Below are 22,812 nucleotides of genomic sequence, written 5' to 3' on the forward strand. Positions count from 1 at the left end.
TCATTATCCAATTACCTCCACCACTGAAACTGTATGGTGTTACAATGTATGTTTTTATACCTTGAATTTCATCCATGTTGGCGTATGTTGGCGAAACATCTCCACTACTGTGCATCTGGTGTGTTAAAACCATGATGTAATTAATTCTACAGGTATTCCAATGTGTCAGGTAAATTTTCTACAGAAGATGAGATTGTAATCCTCCTTTATCCACTTCAATTTCCACTCAAATAATATTGATCCATCGTTTGATGACAAGATATATCCCAATTCGATAATGATAAAACTATATTACACAAAATTATAAATATATTTCAGCGATATAAATCCAGGTAGATGCACTACCTATGTACTATAAACTCCATTTTTATCTTGACACTGCCTTCCCGCACCACGCTACTTCATTGTATATTCCTATACACAAGGTGTATCAGCTATATACTATACAAAGCCCCTTATCATGTTAGTATGACTGTCACGCTTCAGCGAACAGTCCCGCTAATTATTAAATCGCCTGCATGGAATGTGAGGAATTACAGCGGCTAAATCCTGTGGCCTTTTTCAACTTCCCGCTGTTGTCATTAATAAGCACGCGATATACAACCGTGACATACCAATGGCATAGAGACTTATAGGTATATAATAGAAGAGTTCTTTTGTTACGATATATATTGATGGTATATAATATTGCGGCTATATATACCAATGTATATAATTACATAACGTCATTTGAATCATTCACACCCACATTATCAATAGGCTAATTGTCTATGAGGAATTTTTTTATTGCTTTATTGTATCTAATTTCTGTAAAACCTACAATTATAAGATTACAATACACTTCGGCCAAGAACCTGTAATTTCTTTAAAAATGTCTGGCTTGACTCCAGTATACCTGTCTACTGGTAATTTGTATTATTGTTTCATATTTTATTTTAATCTATCTTATATATGTATGTTAATTAGCTTAGAAATACCTTAACATACGTACTTGTAAGCTCTCTTGTGTGCCAAAGAATGGGCTTACAATATTGAATTAATTTTGACACATTATATTGGTGATGTGATTTTTTTTTTTTTTTTATTTGTATGTTGAGGCCATACCTTTATAATTAAATTCTTAAATCTCATTATTTCAAATTAAAAGAAATATAGACATGAATTTATTTTTTTTATCTTTTGAAACCTTAATTATATCTTTAATTATTATAACATTCAGTAGAATTTGGGACATTCCTAACTTTCAAAATCTTTTGAAATTGATACACTAAAGTTTAAAATATAAATTTTAATTGTGATATAAATCATATGAATTCCAAATCTTATAGTACTGTAGGTATTTTGGTATTTTCAATTTTGAAAGGTTTTGAATAGGTAAGGAAGAAAGTCTGTTGGGAAGTTGTTTTTGGCTGTCCACTTACTGGGTCAATGTAGAGGATTAAGGCAATTCGGAAGTATTTGTTGACTATATAAATGTACTTGTATTTTTACACCTAATCCAGAAATGTTATATAGGGTTTATGATTTAAGGGGCAGTGTGGTTGAGTAAATGGTTATACAGGGATCAGTGTACTTATAATTAAAGTAATATATATACTGTACAAGAACTCACCTTGACAACAATATATAGTCTCTTTACTTATAAATCTGGGATTCAAATTTTTTTTAAAATATGGAGTTGTTCGCTAAATCTGATCATGATTCCCCAGAAAATACAAAACTGAAAATGACATTGACAATTTACATATATATAAACACTTGTTATAACATTACTATGATTATCAAGTTCGGTTTACATTACAATTTTATGCTATATATTTTTAGCACGAATAAAACTTATTAAAAGACAATCATTTCAACTACATATATTTCATCTTAGAATTAGGACGCCATTTATTATTGAAACAACATGTTCAAACTCTGTAGTCAACATCATTTGAAAAATGGCTACCATTCACTTCTATAAACACTTTGAACTCACGAATTCATCAAATTCAAATCAAGGGGAGATAATTATTTTTTTCCAGTACATGTACATGCATTTGATATTGGGACCGCAGAATCAAACCAAAAATAGATTCTTGGAAATCCCCTTTTGGGCACAAGATTTCATAGAGAGGTGAATGTTTCGGAGCCTGCTCATTGGGTATTCAGGGCGCATCAGTTTCAAATGTTTAATGTGTGGGTAGGGCAATACATGTAGATGTAAAATATGTAAAGAAATTTTAAAATTCTGTCAAGTGTGTGTCTGACAGGGGGAGGTAATCAATATTGGAATTTCATGAATATTTTGGTCAATTTATGGTGCGGAAATCAACATAAGATGGAATCCCCCACATAAAAGTTTAGCAAGATGGTAGATCTTTATTTCTTTTTATTCACAGGTATGCCAGATGCCATTCTTCAAAATTAGTGACAGGTGACCAGACTTGAAAACTCCATTTAACCTGGACAGTGGCAAACGTTAATATATCGTATATAGCGAAATCATCTGGTTCTGCGGTCTCTATTCTGCTCTTGCATATTACAAAGATATCAAGATCTGCGCTTGCGGTTATAGGTGTTGTTAGATAGTATCAGACATAATGTGTTTGCATGCCAAAAATTTCAGAAAAAACAATGTGAATTTCGCTCACAAAACAATGACGTCACCATGGATACCTATCCACAAGGGAGGCAACTCTGTAATATATATCAGAACAGAGTATATGAGCCAGCATTCTGCCTACTATAACTGATGGTCTGTAAGATTTTGGCTTTACTTCCATTACACAGGAAATAGAATGTGTAGTAGCTGAGAAGTAGAACCGTCAAACTAAGGGGAGATAATCTACTAGACTAGTATTAGAACTCTGGTGAGAAAATATTATTCACAACTTTTGGTGGTCAGTCTAGCATTTGATTTGAGCCAACATTCTACCCATGGCCAGTCTATATAGCTAGCTTTTGATATATATGTGAGGCAACATTCTACCCACAAACTGGTGGCCAACACAAGTCGGGAAAATTTTGTCTACTTCCTACACACAGGAAGTATGTGTGTAGTAGCTGAGAAGTGGTAGCCATCAGTCCTATAAACCAGTAGATAAGACTAGGGTTGGATTGCCTAACTGACACTTCTAATGATGAATCTGCTTACTATCAAGTCAACACAGCCAGTGACTGATAACTCAGAATTCCTCACAGATAATAGGCATATTTTGCATACATTCGTTAGATAACTTCGGTATACATGTACAAACCGATGTCAATACGTTATGTTTATATGCCATTGAACCTGACTTATAATAAAGTTTTATTTATATGACCACTCCACAGGATAAACAAAAAAAAAAAAAAATCTTTATAGCATGCTGAGTCAGTACTTAAAAAAAAAGTTTGATATAATTTGGTGAAGATGAATTTACGAATAACTATATTTGTTAAATAAGTTTTGCAGGCTTTTTTAATATTTAAAGAATTTTTTTTATGTACTTGTATGTATATATATTATGATTGATGTGCATTATGAATGATTTATGAATAGCTCATAGTAATAATAATATTGGAAAGGGGAGATAACCCACATGATATTTTATTTTTATACTGTATACATACTTTATTGTATATTTCAAAACTTGAAAAGTCATTTTAAATATTATTTTGTTTATTTTATGACTCAACAGTAAATTAATTGAATTTACCCCAGTATCCATATTTTTAATGTCTGTTACAACGGTAATGTTGTAGAACTAGTATTAACACAGACATTTTAAAAATATATTCAGAACACTTTGAGTTGTCTCCCCTTTGATATCTAATCCTTTGTTTTTGTAACTCTCCTTCATTATATTGATTGTTACCGTTAATATGAATCATATATAGTCTATGTGATGATAGTACTGAATCTAAAGTCCAGAGTACTGAATCTAAAGTCCAGACTATGAAAATTGTGCTGAATGTATAAATTGTATGATAAAAGCAAATGAACATACGTTTCATATTCAAATATTGCAAAAATTTTGATTATAATCAACATGATTATATTAAATGTAAGTAATTCATATCATGACATCTTCAAATTCATTATCTCATAATATAATCCTTTAAATCAATCAAAATTATCACAATATGTCTCATGATATTTTTGATGGTGATTTTATAAGATCTACTTCATCTTGAATTTTTGTTTTATATTTTGAATTTGAAAATATTTCATTTTTCACATACCTGGCATAACTTGTAATTAAATAACAAGATTTACGATATCTTTTTTTTTTTTTTTTTTTATTTCAATTTTGAAATATTTCTTTTTGTTCACATAATCTAGCATAACTTGTAATTTAATAACTAATTAGGCATTAACTTAAGACTACACACACCTGTGAGTGTGGTCGTGGACTCACTGTAAAGGTATTTCAATTTGGTTAATTAATAAAGCCATAGTTTGCCAGAAGGTAATTAATATGTCGTGAGTTACAACAAGCCATAGGATGGCACATACTCATTACGCATGATTTGCCTTAAGACAATGTATGTTATGCAAGAGTTATAGTCGAATAAATTGTCTTTATAAGTGTAATGATTAATCTCATTAAAATGATTTTCTTTGGAATAAATATTCTGACGAGCCGTCTAGTCACAGTGAAATCGTTAAAACAATGTGTCAAGTTTGCTTTATTTTATGCACTTTTTTCAGTCTAAAAGGAGTATTTAAAATTTATTATCATTTCACAAAACCTCTTCAAAGGAACCCCCTCCCCGCCCTTCTCCTAGATGGTCCCAAATAAATTTCATTACAATTTTGTCAAATAGTTGACATATATCGTGGGGTTTTCTTTTATTAATTTATAAGTATACGTACTTGTCTTTATCAATCAATACATACCGACAAGGGGAGATAAATAGAAATTTGCAGATATATAGGTGCTTATAGGTGATGCTATTGAGTAAATATGATAACAAATCATATCAGGATATTTGAGTTTAAAAATTTGAATCAACATTAGTTAATCTATATTTTTTAAAATCTTGAGTCATCGATAGATCTTTTTTTTAATTGTTGATGTTGATGTTTCTATCCAGTTCTGTTTACGATGATTGAAGATATTTACTACCCCAGATGGTTCAGTGTACACATAATAGCATTCCTCACCAGCAGGAGACGGAAATTTTAAGTATGTAAAAACAACCAAATTAGGCAATTCAACAAAGCTCCGACTGGCTTCCTTCCAAAACGGAACGGTATGATCACCAGAGCATGACATGGCTCCATTTATGCTACATACCTTATCTAAACTTTATACAAGTCTTCAACATAACAATGATTTTTAATTTCGGCCCGCCACATATTTTTGGTAAATATTATTATTAAGGTTTAAAATGAAGTGGACGTTTATTGGGTTCTTGCCCTAAAGCCCCACTTCAGTATTCGAGACTTATGTCTCTGCCAACCGTGTGTACCTAAAGATGAGAATTTGAGACTTTTTGCACGGTCATGATTCAGGTTAAAGTTTTCCAATATAGATATTATTAAATACCTATTACAAACTGGATAACATATATTTCACAATCATATAGACAAGTACATTAACATTGCTATATCAGCCAATCAATTACAAATATAGATTATCCTTGTCAGTTCATCAATACAACTCGAAGTCATGTGTCTATAAGCGAGATAATTAAATTAAGAAAGACCTGAATCATTTGTATCTTGACACCACAATTAAAAATTGCCAACATCTTAGAAATTTCAACATTAACATTTTGATTTTTGATTAAGGTTTTAATTTTACAATGACGAAAGAAGGGACCTAATGCAACTTAATGAATTTTAGCAGTACAATTAATTGTTCTACAGCTGAAAATCATATGATACCTGTACAGGATTGATGTGTTTATGTAAAATGTGCAGAAAAGTGAGCACTGCATGATAAAGCCAAACCAAGAAGCTATAAGCACTAGAAGTCTACAACCTGATCACAACTAGCCAATAGACCTTAAAGATTTTCTCAGCATTGTTCAAACGCTATAGATTATCTCCCCCTAGTTTGAAACTAAGTAGTTCTAATATTATAGATTATCCCCCCTAGTTTGATAATACAACAGATTATCTCCCCCTAGTTTGATAAAACTATAGATTATCTTCTCCTAGTTTGAAACTAAGTAGTTCTAATATTATAGATTATCTCCCCCTAGTTTGATAATACAATAGATTATCTTCCCCTTGTTTGATTATACTATAGATTATCTTCCCCTAGTTTGAAACTAAGTAGTTCTAATATTATAGATTATCTCGCCTAGTTACAACATATTATCTCCCCCTAGTTTGATAATACTATCGATTATCTCCTCCTAGTTTGAAATTAAGTAGTTCTAATGTTATAGATTACCTCCCACTAGTTTGATAATACTATAAATTATCTTCCCCTAGTTTGAAACTAAGTAGTTCTAATATTATAAATTATCCCCCCCCCCCTAGTTTGATAATACTATAAATTATCTCCCCCTAGTTTGAAAATAGAAAGTTCCAATATTACAGATTACCTCCCCCTAGTTTGATAATACTATAGATTATCTCCCTAGTTTGAAACTAAGTAGTTCTAATATTATAGATTATCTCGCCTAGTTTGATAATACAACATATTATCTCCCCCTAGTTTGATAATACTATAGATTATCTCCTCCTAGTTTGAAACTAAGTAGTTCTAATGTTATAGATTATCTCCCCCTAGTTTGATAATACAATAGATTACCCCCCCCCTAGTTTGATTATACTATAGATTATCTTCCCTAGTTTGAAACTAAGTAGTTCTAATATTATAAATTACACCCCCCCCCCTAGTTTGATAATACTATAAATTATCTCCCCCTAGTTTGATAATACTATAGATTATCTCCCTAGTTTGAAACTAAGTAATTCTAATATTATAGATTATCTCCCCCTAGTTTGAAGGTCTAGAATAAGAATATGAATATTTATGTCTATTTGTAGTCTTCTCATCATGATAGACATCAGAGTAAACAATGGAGTGAGGAAGATGTTTTCAGTTTATATGTTGGTGCCAAAGGCATTTTTCAAGGTTTACATACAGTATATTCTCTTAAGTGGTCTAGAATGTTTATAATGGAACTCGTCCAAGTAATGAGAGCTTAGATTATGATCTACACCAAACACAAACTATAAACTGGTATTAATTTTAAAGGGTCGACGTTGACACAAAATGAATAAGCTAATTTTAATGTCTGTTATCTAGGTCTACTATGTATTATACAGTTGATTCAATTGTTTGAATTATCTTTTTGTTGTAAGGTGGGTGTTTTTTTTTTTTTTTTTTGGGGGGGGGGGGGGGGGGGGGGGGGGGGGGGTTGTAGGGGCAGTGACCAAAGTGTGTTGCAAGCTTAAGGTGTTCTGGCAATTATCAACACCAGCCAGACTCAACCCTCTTGGTTTTGAGTTCGAGTCCCACATAGATGTTCCGTGTGCTGACTTTAGGTCTGTGATTTTTCTCTATGTTATATTGTACATTAAATTCCTTAATAACCCTTAATTTTATGGCAACCAGCAGCACCAGATGAACCTAGAATATACCATTTAGTACCTGGCTCAGGAGTTGCATCTCTTATTTTTTTGATGATCCTTAATTTTATTATCATGTGTTTCTAAAAGTTAAAATTTAGTTTGTTTGTTTAAATCTTAAGATTTTGATTAATTAAAAACAACTTGTTCGTTAACTTATTACTTGTTATAGTAATATATTAATATAGACAGCTACATAACAGTTTAGCTTAGAGCTTTAAAGTACAAGTACGTTTGTACAAAAGTTTACCAAATATGGTCATGTGTATACTTGATACTAGCAGTGTGAAACACTGAATGAATATTATCAAACATTGTGAATTGTTTCCGGTAGCTTTCACAATCATTTGTCAAAGAAAACATTGAACCCTGGCCCCAAAATAACATTGTAAAATGTTTCTGCTGGTTTAACAATGGGATTCAAAGTTAAATATTATCAGAAAACATTGTATAACTCCGTTCTCATACAACGGTGTGAAAAAATTCCGGTAGCCGTCACAAGAAAATCTTTGTTTCATTCATATTTCAATAGCTCAGGTACGTAGGTAAAACGCGCCTGTTAAATGGTGGACCGGATCGCAGGTAAACGATAGCGGGCGAGGAATGTGGCCTAACAATGACATACCAGTATATCTGTTGATCGCCATTCACATTAGCTTTGAGGAGGTCATATAATATGGCTGTCAACATTCCGTACTGGGAAAACGTTAGTAAATAAAACTACTGAATATGTCACATCCTATTTGTATGACAAACTCCAGGGTTGTATACTGGAGGTCAGGTAGTAGGGGAGGTGTCAGTGTTTATGTAAACAAGTACACATATATCCTATTAGTCAGTGCATGATAGTTGACCAGTTCATGATCAGGAAAAAAAATTGACCCAGAAAAAAATCTGTAAACAAGACATTCCAAATAGTTGGCCTTCAGTATAATGGGTACTTTAGGGTAATTAATCAGAATTCCAAACATTTAATCTGAAATCTACTGAACCAGTAAAGAATGAGAAGGAATCCACTAATATTGTTGTTGACTACACAAAAATCGACAATAAAATGTGACAATATACAATTCTATGTAAAATTGAATACAGTTGAATGTTAATTGTTACCCCTTAATTTAAACTTGCAGTTGTATAATTTAAAGTATCCTGTTTTAAAAGCTTTTTGATGGACCTAATTATCAATTTTACTACGTTATACATTCATGTAGTGTTAATTACTTAACATGTTGGCAAAGCAAAAGTGAGCATAGCTCTACAAATGTGCTGAATAAGACCTGCCATAGAGACCACCCCTGTATCAAGACCACCTGCTTAATAAGATCACCTACCAAGGATTGACCTGTATATAAAGACCACTAGGCTATCAAAAACATTTTTCTCTCTCCATTGGAGGGTCTTCATAAACAGGCTTGGCAGTGATATAATTTGTGAATTGAAAGTGATCCATTTATCAAATGCATATACAGTGGAACTCGGTTTATACGAACTGGAAGGGACCGAGATAAAACTTTGAGTTATCCAAGTGTACCGAATTAAGCGAGTTTTCATATCTTTTTACTTGGTATATAGACTAGTTCCATGTCGTTAAACGATGTGAACAACAGAAATGTCAAAATCACCGATGGTTGTTGCAAAATTATAACAAGAAAACCTTGATATATATTTTGATATGCTGTTTTACGGCAGATTTATGAAAAAGAAATCGGCATTTTCGGCAATCTCGTTTCCAAAAAATCTCATTTCGAGTTATAAGAACATTTTATGTATGAATTTTGTCTTCGGAACCAAACTTTACTTCGTATTATCCGAGTTCTACAAGTTTTCCGAATTCGAATTATCCGAGTTGTTTAATTAAAGATAAAGAGGGAATTTGGCCAGGACTGTCAAAGTACTTCGTATTAAGCCAGGTTGTCGAATTATCCGAGTTCGTATCAACCAAGTTCCACTGTATACAGTGTATCTGATCAATGATCTACTGTTATATTATACCTATATAATACCTATAATTATATAGGGGCCATGGTAACTGAGTCGTTAAGATGTCTCGACATATCACAATAAGCCTAGCTACCACCTCAAGCTCTTGGTCGAGAGATTCTGACTGCTGGTTGATGTTTTATCTCTGGGTACTCCGGCATTTCCTTCATCTATAAACCTAGCAAATCCTTAAATGACCCTGGCTCTATATATACAAAACCAACTAAACTAACAAAAAATACAGTTCTATATATACTTTTCAAAAGGTTAAAAAAATTCAAATTTTTTTCTTCTTACTATGATGTCGGCAATAGCTATTATTATATTTTAGATGTAAATGGGACCTACATGTTTCCAGAAAATATCTCATTAAAGTCTGTTGCTAGATTTGTCCTCCTAAAACAATATGATAATTAATTTAAGCAGTTTCCGGTCCTTCATATAGACATATACATTGGCCATCTTAAATTATATCATAATATGCAAAAAAAGAATTCAGTAATGTGACAAGAAAAGATTGTCAAAGTCAAAAAAGTGAATGATGATATGTTGTGGACATATACTTGGTATGCCTTAAAAGTGGCCACAAAATTTCAGATTTGTTAACTGCTATGAATAAATTAACTTAATTTCTGTCATCCCTAAAACTTAAGAATAGACTGATCTGTTCTAGTAGACAACTAGTCGACAATAACTTTAAAGGGGTGATTTTAATCTTAAATATTCAGAAGCTGGTTACCCAGCCATGTTTTGGATGTAATGTCGAGGCATTCGCATGTCATGTTCAATTTAAAAATCTAACAGGTATTATGTATTCGGCATTCCTTCATAAATTATGTTAATGGGTTTTCTATAATATGCTTGAAGATATATACCTGTGTCAGCCAACATCGTCAGGTAGAGACGCGGTAAAATTACCTGTCACACCTGACCAACTTTGTGGAACTCGGTCCTTTCCATCATCATGTCAGATTTATGAAGTCATTAGAATCCCATTAAGGTGATCTAACTTTCTTCTCCTAATAGTTCCTACATCTAGAGTTATATAAATAATATTAAATTAATTTAAGAGAAATTTGTACAAAGGGTTGCAATTGTTATGTAGATATACCAGGTATACAGTAGTGTTATAGATTGGTTTCAAAATCTTAAGGACATTTTGGGATTTTTACCAAACCTTAGTTAGGACAACTTCTATTGGAATGTTTAAGGATTTTCAAAAATTTTAATTAGGATATTTTAGATTTGGGAAGAGTTCTGGCAAAATGGCCTAAATGTAGCCTAAAATCTTACTCACTTATAATACATATATACAGTATATACATTTGTACAAGTAAATACAACACATAAAGTTATAGATTGTTATTTGAAAGTTATTTTACTGTATTTATCTTATAGATGTCATACTTTTAAATTCATAAAAAAAATCCCTAAAACATGTGAAACTTTCAATAACAGATATCATGTATGGTGTGTTCTTTAAATCCTTGTTAAAGGGAGATAATCAAAACAACTAGTAATATCTTATACATCAGGTAGCATTCAACAAATCACCGAGGAATGAACACTAAATATGTACAGGCTTCTTACATGCATATATATTTTGTTTGACTCCATGCAATAAAAATTAATAAAGAATGACACAATTGCATTTTTAGTAAATTATGCATAGTCTACCGATGGTCTTGCAGACCAACTTAAAATTAAATCTGAAGTATCAATTAATTGTAATAATTTATTATAACCCTACATGTCAATTTTACACAGTGGCATTCTTTTGTGTATATACACATTTTCTTTCCTTGAAATAATCCAAATCAAACTTAAATTCCTTTCAAAATTAAATTTACATCAAAAAACGTATCAAAATTAATTGTTTTATACGTACATGCATGTTAATTCCTAATTACATAATTCTTAATCAGAATTGTTGAATTTAATTATGGATGCTAAAATGACGTTTTCGTCTTCAGAACAGCGAAATAATTTGATTGATATGTCATAAAAAGGTTTGACAATAACGATCAATCGTGAACGTGAGGATTCTTTCCTCCCTAAGACAAATTAACACCTTCCTTGGACAGGTAAATCTGACTTTGATATGACAGTCGGAGATAGATTATCCTCCCACAACTACATGTTATCATTCTCCGTGGATGATAAAATACATTCCGCTTTTATCTCATCAGTTATCTACTTTGTATGGCACATATCTACAGGTGTATGTGCTACTGTTTAGTTTTATATATTTGTATGATAGGTGCATGTGTATGTAATTATATTATCAATAAAATTATTTAAAGATGCTCCATTGCTGACAAACAGTATTTTTTCACTATCAAAATCAGGAGCAGGCGATTAAGTATTTTTCTTCAGTTACAAAAGTTACTTACTTTACACCATCACCACCATTGAGAAGTTTGAGCTTCTTGGTAGGTAGGGATTTTTTTTTTTAAAATACTTTTTCTCTTCATCCCACTTTCTTGCAGTGAAAAACTGAAATAGACTTTATTCAACCTTATATACCATGGATTTATTTCCCAGGGATTATTGCCGTCTTAAATTTACAGAATTTGTACCAAAATTACTGACTTTGTGCAAAACCAAACAAAATTTAGGTTTTTATTTGTTTGCTTGAGGAAAAAACTGATAAAATGTTTTTAAGTATAAGCACTGATTATAAAGGGTCGGTTGGGTTACCGGAAACACAATTTTTTTCGTATGGCCTATATATATTTAGTATCAATATTATCAATAACATTAAGTTACAATTAATTATCATCTTGCGTAAATTTTTTTTTTTTTAAATATCAGTGATGTACATATTAAAGAAAAATTTAAATAATTAATAAAAAAAAATGTGAGCACAATTAAAATATATCAGGGTGCTAACTAATTATCATTTGCAATGACCATGCTAAAAAAATATTTTTTTCAACATTTTGATAGTTTCTGTATTTTTTTTTTTAAACCAAATGCAATTCAAGTGCTTCAACTAAATGCTGTCAAGAATAAAGGTCGATCTTACAAAAATAACAGTTTTATAACAAAGATCCTCCATAGAGGAAGAAAGAGTGTGCAATCTGTAAAAGTCTGCATTAGCTATAGAAGCCATTATTGAACTACAGTGACAATTTTTTGCTATTTTTTATAGAACTTTTATAAACGTATACCGTATTCGACCCAATAAGCGCCCAGGGCGCTTAAAAAATTGACAAAAATGAAAAGGTGCTAATAAGTCAAAATTATTGCAAATTTATACCGTTTTATGTAGTTTTGGTCCTTATTTATGCCTGGGTAATTGAAATTGAGGCCTAAAAAAGGGAGAGGGGTGCTTATAGGGACACGAGCGTTTATTGGGTCGAATACGGTACATGTATCTCATCAGTAAAATAATATACCTTTGCTCTTGACTACAGAGATTGCATGTCTTTATAAGCTAATTACATATATTATATAATTAGACTCACATACAGGTGGCCATTTTAATAGATATATGTTATACATTATGTATACGTGCATGCATATAATTATGATAGTCGCAATTTATTATGCAATTTCCGCTGTTTTCCTAAAAAGTGCATATATAGTACGACTTTTATTTTTATCTTTATTTCCGTCTTGGCCTCTTTGCATATTACAGATTTATTTACCCTCACGGATGTATCAATTATGACTTAATTATCATTTTAAGTTTTAAGCAAAACGCATGTGCTTGTAAACAAATGATGTCAGGACTAACAATCAATACCAATCAGCAAGAGCAGATATAAACTCTAGAATATGTAAATTGCAAATACATCTCACAAGGACACAATTATACATGATCCAAGATCTCAACATATATATATATATATATATATAGCCTGCCTGCAGTGAGCCTGCATGAGGGGACAAAAATACATTCTTGGAGCTCAGGACTGGGATCTTGTATTTGAGATGCTTTAAATGTAACCAAATGTAATGTGTATAGGCGACGGTGTACGTATGAACTAATAGAGAACAGTCACTCATACAAAAGTCACCAAGCCATACTTGATATTGTTAGTTATTACAATAAACAAATTTAGACACGTACATCTCCTCCATATTAGACTCTGAAGCTGATTCGATCATGCCCATGTCTATTAACCCACACATCGATAATAAAAATATGATCATGACGATATCCTCATTGTAATTCGCTGATCACCAGCTTGGTCCCAAAGTCTCCCTAAGTACAACTAGGCATTCTAAGTATAATACATGGTATTCCTGCTGGTCAAGGTGTTGCCTCATGGCCAACAAATTCAAGAGCAGACCTTGATCTTAATTGTTGCTTCAAATGATGATACTGAGATACCAAAACAACATTAAAGTATAATTTACCATAAATTATAGTTCCATCTTCTAGATCTGGTGTTGGTGTCATATTTAGACATGATTTTTAAATTGTGCTGTCACTAATGACTATCATTGGAAAGTGGAACTAAGCTTATCAACAGGTATATGTACAAGTATTTTTTAAAGATGCTCGACCGCTGACAAATAGTATTTTTTCACTATCCAAAACAGGAGCAGACGATTTAATATTTTTCTTCAGTTACAAACGTTACTTACTTTACACCATTACCAACATTGAAAAGTTTGAGCTTCTAATTTTACTTCAAGTTAAAAATATGAAAAATAATTAATTGCATCCCGAAAAAATTCCTTACCACTATATCCTATATGGAATGAAGTAATGATCGCGCATGCAACAAAGGCGAAAAAATTCTTTTGTGTTATTTTGTGTGTTAATTAGGCATATATATACACGATTAAACACCAATTGTTGTTCAAATGATAAATATCATTTATGCTTTGTCTGCGGTGGAGCATCTTTAAAGCAAGTGACGATAGTACTATATTGGTATCGAGGACTGGTATATCCAACCCTATAGTCAGTAGCATTCAACTATAGTGTTTGAAGGTCTCAGGTTCTCAAATCCTGGTCTAGATCTGTTCGGTACATTTTTTCCTCTACTGTTACAAAATTACAATCATCTAATTAAAATACAATCCGTATAGCGATGGTATAAGGGTTTTGTACGTCTTTGAGGGAGAAGTCTTTAAAATGAAGGAAGGACTGTAGCAGGATTGGACTGGGTCATCATAATCTATTATCGGTGACCAGGTACATGTACATACAGAAGCTCAGCGGTAGAGCATTCAGCTATTATTCAGAGGTCCTTAATTCGAATTTCAGTTTGACCACTATATTTTCTCCTCTCCTGTTACAATTGAAATAGCAAATTTTCTTCATCATAGTGCATGCACAAATTATAATTATCACTAATTACGACAATTAAAATTGTATTATTTATTCAGTTCAACATATCATAAAAGGTATGCACAGCCAAGATCAGCAGAATTCGAACTACTAGACCGGAAATGCTGGACCTGGCTTTTGAAATAAATTTTAAGCCTATGCCTACAGTACATATCGGTGGCATAACGGAACGGATTCCATCAGCTGTGCAACAAACGGTTGCAAGCACCTGTTGGTCGTCATGCATGCATCATGCTCGTTAACAGTTAATTAAATGCAACATACCGAATTGAAAGGCTCTCTTGATTCTGCCAGGATGAAGGCCTTTACAATGACGTCAACACCAAGGCAATTCTTTTAAATCTTCACCGGTACCCCCTCCACACACAATAAATGAGAAGATTCCTTGTATGACGTCATTATCTGCCGATTTTGACAACATTAACCGGTTGAAGTCGACGCATTCATTTCGAACACTCACAACGTAGAGAAAATGCGTGAATCTCTTACGTTGAAATAGATAATCTGAACGCATTGACACGGAATATCTTACCTATTAGTTGCATTTTATCTTGTATTTTTATTTAAGTAAATATAGTTTAAGTATCTATGCCATTAAACATTATTTAACGAGAAATAACGCTTGTAATATTTTGCCAGGTATATAGACAAAAAATGTTTCTTCTTAACCATAACGGCTCCATAGCTCAGTTGGTTAGAGCGCCAGTCTAGTAAACTGGAGGTCGAGGGTTCGACTCCCTCTGGAGCCTCTTTTTATTTTTTTTTATGTTTTACATTTTTTTTTGTCTTCTGTACGTGTCAAACACCCAAGAACAATAAATGATAAATAACTGAAAAAAATATGCAGTGTTATAACATAAATAAAAAAAAAATCGCACTATTAAAAATAGCTGCAATATTGTAGCTCGAAAGACTTTTAGACAGAAAATGGCCGAAAGGTATAGTAGGCCGGGTACGTATATTCGTTCTATATTAAAAAAAAAATATCAGTATTAGTTATGTAATAATATAATTATTATCGCAACCAGTAAATATGTATATGTGACATTCGTATACATTTATAGAGCAGACACAGACACGTTTACCAACGAAATGACACAAAGGTATTAAAAGTGTACAAATTGTCTACGAAATAAAAGTCGAGGATGGAAACTCGATGCATGGCGATTTCGGAACTGCTCCATATTCTCATTCTCTGTGTTATAGGCGTATAATGTGTGCTTTAGTTTCCGAGGAAAAATATCGACAACACTTCGGAACTGCGATTGGAAATCCAGTGACATACGTGATGTTGATGACGTTGATGATACGCTTTAGATAAATAAGAAAGACTTCATAGACTCAACTTTTAAGTGAAAAACAAGCAGACAACCTTTAGATATTAGAATATATGAAAGAAAGAAAAACAATAATGCATGCAACTTATACATCAGAATATCAAGGAAAACCAAACGAAACCAACAACAGACAAAAAAAAAAAAAAAAAAAAAAATAAAAAATAAAAATAAAATAGTGATGTATATCAATCCAGGTACATGACAATGACAAATGACAATTGTTTTATTCTCGCAAACATTCAAACATTCAAACAGTAGTAGAGATATGCATGTAAATAGCACTACAGTGTAGAAGTGCAATACGTATTACACATCTACTATACATTAAGGATATACTAGTTATATCAGGGAACCGAATTTATTCTGTCTTGAATAATAATTAGATATTTTGTAGGTGAAGTGAATATACTGATAAATCACTCAGGACAACGAAAACCATCCTGTACATCCTCAGAAACACACAAAGAAAATGTCACAGAATGCGTCCACAAGATCGGATGTAAAAATTGCTAATAGCCTATGCGTCGTACATGAGAGACTAGACTGGCCACCAGACCCTAAGTTGTTGATAAGACTTTCTCAGCAGAGTTCTTTACTAGATTATCTCCCCCTAGTTTAAAAACTTAGAATCAGGCATGTAGTAGAGACAAAAATAATCAAGCCAAATTTTAGTGATTTTTTTAATATTCTAGAGAACGGTGGCCGTTATTATAACTGTTGTATTTTGTCGTACTTGTTTTATATCTCTGAACTACAAGGCAATAAAACTAAACCATATAAAATATCAAATTCACAGTGAGACATCATTTTTTCACATATGAAGGTCTTTTCGAAGGAAAGTTATACGGCAAGTTTCCAACTTGTGAACTTAACACCATATGAACGGTACGGAATGGCCGGTATATGTTTGTTTTGTGTACGTTTAAAAAATTGGAAACCTACAAAAAAAGTAAGAAAATTGTGTCCGCCGAGTAATTTTCTGAGGCAATGCTCCACTGGACATAGAGGCACCTATACCTTTCGGCCAGGTACGTCTATTCGTTCTAATTTAATTCCAGACAATTAAAAAACAATTCCAATGGAAAGAAAAAATGACGGAGTCACAGCTAGATGTCACAGAAACAAGAAAATGTAATCGACTTAGAAAACTCGCAAGTAATAGGCAGACAGAAAAATCTCCTGAAGCGATAGATCAAACAAAGGATGCATCTGGATACGTCACAGTGGTTCAATTAAATTGAGACTAGGGGCACATAGAGTATGCAACCGATCTTCGACTTCCATTGTTTATGATGCCTGGTCATTATGCCTGATGATTATACACATCGTACATGTAGTCATCGAAACATCGAAATTTTATCGTTTTGTAACAGTATTATAAACCATGCTTTCAAACCTGAAGAAAATGTTGAGACAAATCATTACTCTCTGTAAACAGCTTTATTTCAATGACGATGCGATCCTAGTCTATGCATGTACATGATTACATTGTATACACTTATAGAACCAGACGCATTAAAGAACGTAAAACGAATAATGAATCATAGCACGTACATTTGTAATTCTAATCCCCTGTTGCGGTATTTTTTTCCAATTTTGATATACACACCTAATTTAGTGAAGTTTTAGATGTTTTTTCCGCATTTTAAGAGGCGAAACAATGAATTTGTCGAACTTAAGTACAAGGGGGAGTAACTCGTCTAAATGTTCTGCCTTGAATGGGAAAAATGCCCCGGGGCCAAAGTTGTAAAATATATTCGTGGTATTTATAAATTCCGTATTAAAAATCAACTGTTTTAAGTTAAGCTTGATTATAACTCGACCATCCAGAAAGGACGGCGTTTAAAACATTAAACTGACGAAATTAGTTATATACAGTGATGTGCTTGGGTCTATGTAAACCTTCATGTTGTTGATAGAAAATTCTATTCCGATGATACGAAATATATACTGATGGAAAAAATTACCCCCCCCCCGTTCCCCAGGAAGGAGGGGCAAACCTGTTTTTTTGCCCCCACCATTTTCGCCGTGCTCCCCCCCCCATCCCTGCCCCCCCCCCCCCCCCCCATTTTCGCCGACTGAAATGTTAAAAAAAGCATATTTGAAAGAAAAAAGGGTCCTTCTGCACATTTTTGGTACTTCATTTTAGAAAATTTCATTACCTAAAAACGTTAAAGCACGTAATGTTTAAACTTTAATATTGCAAATTTAATACACATGAACTAGACTAAAATGTGCATCAATGGATTCTACTATTTAAAAAAAATGTCTTTTAAAAGATTAATTTGTTTACGTTTTAGCAAGACAATTAATTCATTATTATTTTGAGTTACACAACAATGTGCCGATGGTGTGAAGCCGGTATGTTCAGATCGAGCAGGGTTGCATAATGATATGACGACATTCATAATTATCATTTCTAAATTTCTTTCATACCCCTATGACGTTAAAAAATAGTAACATCAATGTTCAAATATTTAATTGAACGAGAAAAGACGACGACAACAAAGTTCCCAAAATAAAAACTGGACTGTGTGATAGTGATCAACAAGATAACCTATAGAAAAAAAAACAAAAACACACACACAAAAACAACTACAGCAAGTGGACAATCATGCCTTGTGGTATATAATTGGAAAAAAAACCCACCGATATGTTTCATTAGGTTCACATATATTTTTTCTTAGATATACAGTGACCGGATACAATTATGACATTGAGCAACATTTGTCAGTTACTCGCGTAAATAACAAAACAATTGTTACTTTTATGGGCAACACCTGTGTGTTTCTTCCTCCTCGTAACCGATGCATAAACAATCATGTTATGAACATGGAAAATATTTCATTTGATTGTGTTCCTTAACAACAGAGAGTTAATCGTCTTCTCCGAAATGTTGCAAATACCCTAATGCTCCACGCACGCATAACGGTTAAGGCAGCAGGTCTTGACAAGCTACGCGATGTTCATGTACTTGCCAAATATGAAGAATACACGTAAGTATAACGATACTTGGTTAATACGAACTCGGAAAAGTCGACAACCAGTTGGCCTTATATAAAGTGCAATGTACAATTTAAGTTTCTTTTATTAATGTCTTTTATTTTTGTTATATTTATTTAGCAGCGGACATGAATGATGTACGGTCTCTTTATAAGACTCTCCAATATTTATTATAAACGTTTTACAGACTGAATTTTAATACACCTTAACGATTGCATTAACAATAAATATATGAACAAGAAGATAAATTTATGTTGAAATAATATCTAAATTCGAAGGAACATGAGATTTGCCTTCAGACAAAAACATTTCAGTATAGCTTTGTTACTATTACATCTTTATTTCCGTGAGTGAGCCCAAACCCTCCAACAACGAATAACTGGATTTCCTAAATGGGACTCAATAATTTGTATCTTTCATATGTTTTTTTTTTTGCAAATGAGAACAAACTAACTTTGCCATTATTTACTTAAATGTTTTGCTTTCATTTTCTGTACTAAAGACGCTTGGTCGCAAATGTGTCTCAAAATCTCAATGTTGGCTATATTGTGTTCTTCGCGCGTGCTATGAACACCAAGCCCCATTCCTCCATTTTCTGTATACATGTACAGTAGACGCCGTGAATACATATCAATCAGATGAATCAATTATTAACTGTTATATCCTCACGAGGCGATACAATTATCTGTTGTCGTCATCACCGAAATTGGTAAAGACCGTTCCGAAATATGACATTTGTGACTATAAATACGCAAGTTACTTGTACCCTAGCATTCGATATTTATAACCAAAACACAAATATCATTTTAACATTTATATATAAATGATCTCTAGGGATATGAATTAAAGCCCGAAAACCTTAAATTGTGATTTAATTCACTCTAAGATTCTGGCTTCAAGCGTCATATTGTGTATTTTCACACCTAGAAAAAGGTTTTATAAAACCGCAATTTAAGAGAAACACTTATACGGTTTCTCTTCTTTGGTTAATGTCTCTATCTAATAAGCTTCCGTTTTAGCTTTTCAAAAGCATCTTTGGCTCCTGGACAAAATCTACGGAAGTTGAATATGAGTTCAATATGAACATGGTCATACATTAGCGAATTGAACACACAGATTCGCTGTATTTCAGAGACAAAACCTATTGGGGATTTATACTGTCAGAATATCGAACATTCAATAACATTACATGCCATTATGTCGAAGTTCTTTGCACATAAGTGTAGCTCGATGAGACGAGATTCCCCCTGTTGTGTGACATATTTTCTTTTTCTTTCCGGACATGAGCGCTTGTAGACACGAGGTTTGCCCTGCTATGGGGAGCCGACCGTCTTTGCTTCATTAATTCATCTCTTCGCCTGCTACTCTCTTCAATCGCTCTCATTCTGGCCTCATGGCGATTTTTCTTTAGAATTGCAATTTCCTCTCGCCGAAGCCTCGCCAGAGCATGTCGTTCTTCGCGTGTAGCGGCCGAAATACCTGTAGAAATATAATGTGAATCACTCTCATTGTTTCTCATCAGTCTTACATTAACGCATCCTCGATATTCCAGGGGTTCCGATCACTTACGATCTCTACTCCCCTGGACTATCTCATAGTAAAATTGAAGGCAGCTCAGCGGAAAACATTTGACCAATCACAGGCTAGCAAATATTTCCTCTGAAGACTACAGAGATAAGCGACGCCTAACATTAAAGCCAAGTACTAGTGTACCGTTATACGGCTTTTTTGATGTACATAAATTGACTGAATTACCTGTTTTGTTCTGTTGCATCCAGTTTTACAATGAGATACTCCAATGGTGAAGAGATCGTAAGTGATCGGAACCCACGGAGTTTCGAGGATGACATCAACGGAAAATTTTCCATTATTGGCTGATGTGTTGTTTGCATGCCCTTCCCCCGATCGTCAGAAAAAGGCGCAAAAGTAATGTAACAGTAAACAAAGCCGTAAAAAATGACAATTTCGTTCTGACAATCTTGCAACATTCTACTTTGGTTAAGAAATCATATTTCTATCTGGTCCGAATTTTCCCCGTCTTATCGCAATTGTTTTTTTAATCTTCGATATTGCTTTGATAATAATAATCCACCAGGGTTTGCTCTGGGTGTTCCATAAATGGGGTCCTTCTCAGATAAACGGGCTTGCAGAAAAAGTGGATTCTTAAAATCCTTTTCATTTTATATGCTTAAAAATTATATGGGAAAGGCTTCAACACAAACCCTGCCCATGGAATATCGAGAATGATATCAAAGTGACAATATAGACTACATTTTTAAAAGAAATACAATCCTGAAGCTACTCCAGAAACATCCTTGCACACAATACATTGCCATTTCAGATGCTCATATTAGGCTAGTCGTTCTGTTGATAATAAATATGTGTTGCATTACGTAGAAAGCTTCTTCATTTCTTTTGAAAATTAAGAAAACATGAAATCTTACCTCTGTGACTCATGGTGTCGTTTTGTAATATCTCGGCCATTAGTTGTTTTTCATCATCGTCGTAGAGATCACTGGCAGCACAAGCTTTGTTAACAATACGTGGCCTATTAAGAAGTCTTGCCGGGGGTGGTGGCAATGGTTTCTTATCCTCAAACCCAACATAATATGCAATCCCTCCTTCCTTCTTACTGGCATCAGTCTCTGTAGGAATCTCTTCACCCATGACCTTTTCTCTGATTTCCATCGCCGACATTCTTCCCTGAAGGAATGAAATTTCATATTCTTTTTCTTGATGTTCATCATTCTCTTCAAGGTATTTGCCTACTTTGTTTCCCATGTTTTCTTTGGGAAGAAAGGCCAAAAAAGGGGTGCGCTTTGATTTCAACATGTGGAAAAGAAATCGAAAAACGTGATGACGTCACATACGTCTTTCCAATATGACGTCATAGTCGGAAAGGGGAGATAATCCAGAATTTTGCATTTGTGACGTGATACAAAACGTAGGATTTCGAATTTCTATTTCCGTGCAGATTGTCATAAGTTTACCACAAAAAAATTGCATTATGAAGCAGTTTAATGTTCGTTATTTAAGATATATGAGTCATATATGTGTCTCCGCATATGCTTGGTTTTTATCTTTGATTAATTATTTTGTACATTATAGGATTGAAATTATACAGACATATATCTGTTGAAGACACATTCCAGTCGAATGCGCCGACCAGGAATCGAACCCTGAGACTCAAGCGTGACAAACCAACTAGAAACCGCAAAGAATTGGTGGCCAATCTTAGAGTGCAGGTCCAGCATAAGTTCCCATAATTTAGACGCATTTTTTAAACTTTCGTTAAACACTTTAAATTTATTTTATTGCTCTTCATTTTATGTACGGAGAAATGTTTAACGAAACGTAATTTGATTACACATGAAAATGAGTCACAAGCGTGGTTACAATGTAAACACTCTCCTGTATCCATTTTCGAAAATGAATTTGTCGAATACTTTCAAACATTGACGACAATTGTAAAGAATAGTACATCCATATAATTATTTTTTACACCTAATTTGTCTAATGTATTCTAATGTTAATTGTTGTATGTATTGTGGTTGATCTTATGGCAATATCTGTCAACATCAATTATCATTCATAATTTGGACATGAGGGATATTTTTGAC

General features: G+C 33.1%; 2 protein-coding genes and 1 non-coding gene across 5 annotated transcripts in view; 1 reads left to right on the forward strand and 2 right to left on the reverse strand.

Annotated features, from left to right (window-relative positions):
* LOC138307818 (angiomotin-like) overlaps window positions 1-15,277 on the reverse strand; it is a 31,914-nt gene extending 16,637 nt beyond the window's left edge. The window contains exon 1 of one of the 3 annotated variants that reach the window (XM_069248720.1): window positions 15,117-15,277. Coding sequence is in view for 2 of the 3 variants with exons in the window: in XM_069248717.1 (XP_069104818.1) it covers window positions 61-133 (73 nt within the window). In the remaining variant the exon portion in view is untranslated. Of the gene's footprint in view, window positions 1-60; window positions 426-15,116 lie in introns of those variants that run through there. The other 2 variants (XM_069248717.1, XM_069248718.1) reach the window with 2 other exon arrangements.
* A 250-nt stretch (window positions 15,278-15,527) lies between these two features.
* Trnat-agu (transfer RNA threonine (anticodon AGU)) lies at window positions 15,528-15,601 on the forward strand. The gene has a single exon. It is a non-coding gene; the product is annotated as a tRNA-Thr (tRNA).
* A 4,511-nt stretch (window positions 15,602-20,112) lies between these two features.
* LOC138308138 (uncharacterized) lies at window positions 20,113-22,079 on the reverse strand. The gene is made up of 2 exons (XM_069249080.1): window positions 21,637-22,079; window positions 20,113-20,671 (listed from the first exon to the last, which is right to left on the reverse strand). The coding sequence occupies exons 1-2, from the start codon at window positions 22,022-22,024 to the stop codon at window positions 20,388-20,390; spliced, it is 672 nt and encodes a 223-aa protein (XP_069105181.1). The 5' UTR covers window positions 22,025-22,079; the 3' UTR covers window positions 20,113-20,387.
* Between the last annotated feature and the right edge of the window lie 733 nt (window positions 22,080-22,812).

Source organism: Argopecten irradians, chromosome 14 (assembly GCF_041381155.1).
Source record: "Argopecten irradians isolate NY chromosome 14, Ai_NY, whole genome shotgun sequence".
Taxonomy (NCBI): Eukaryota; Metazoa; Mollusca; class Bivalvia; order Pectinida; family Pectinidae; genus Argopecten; species Argopecten irradians.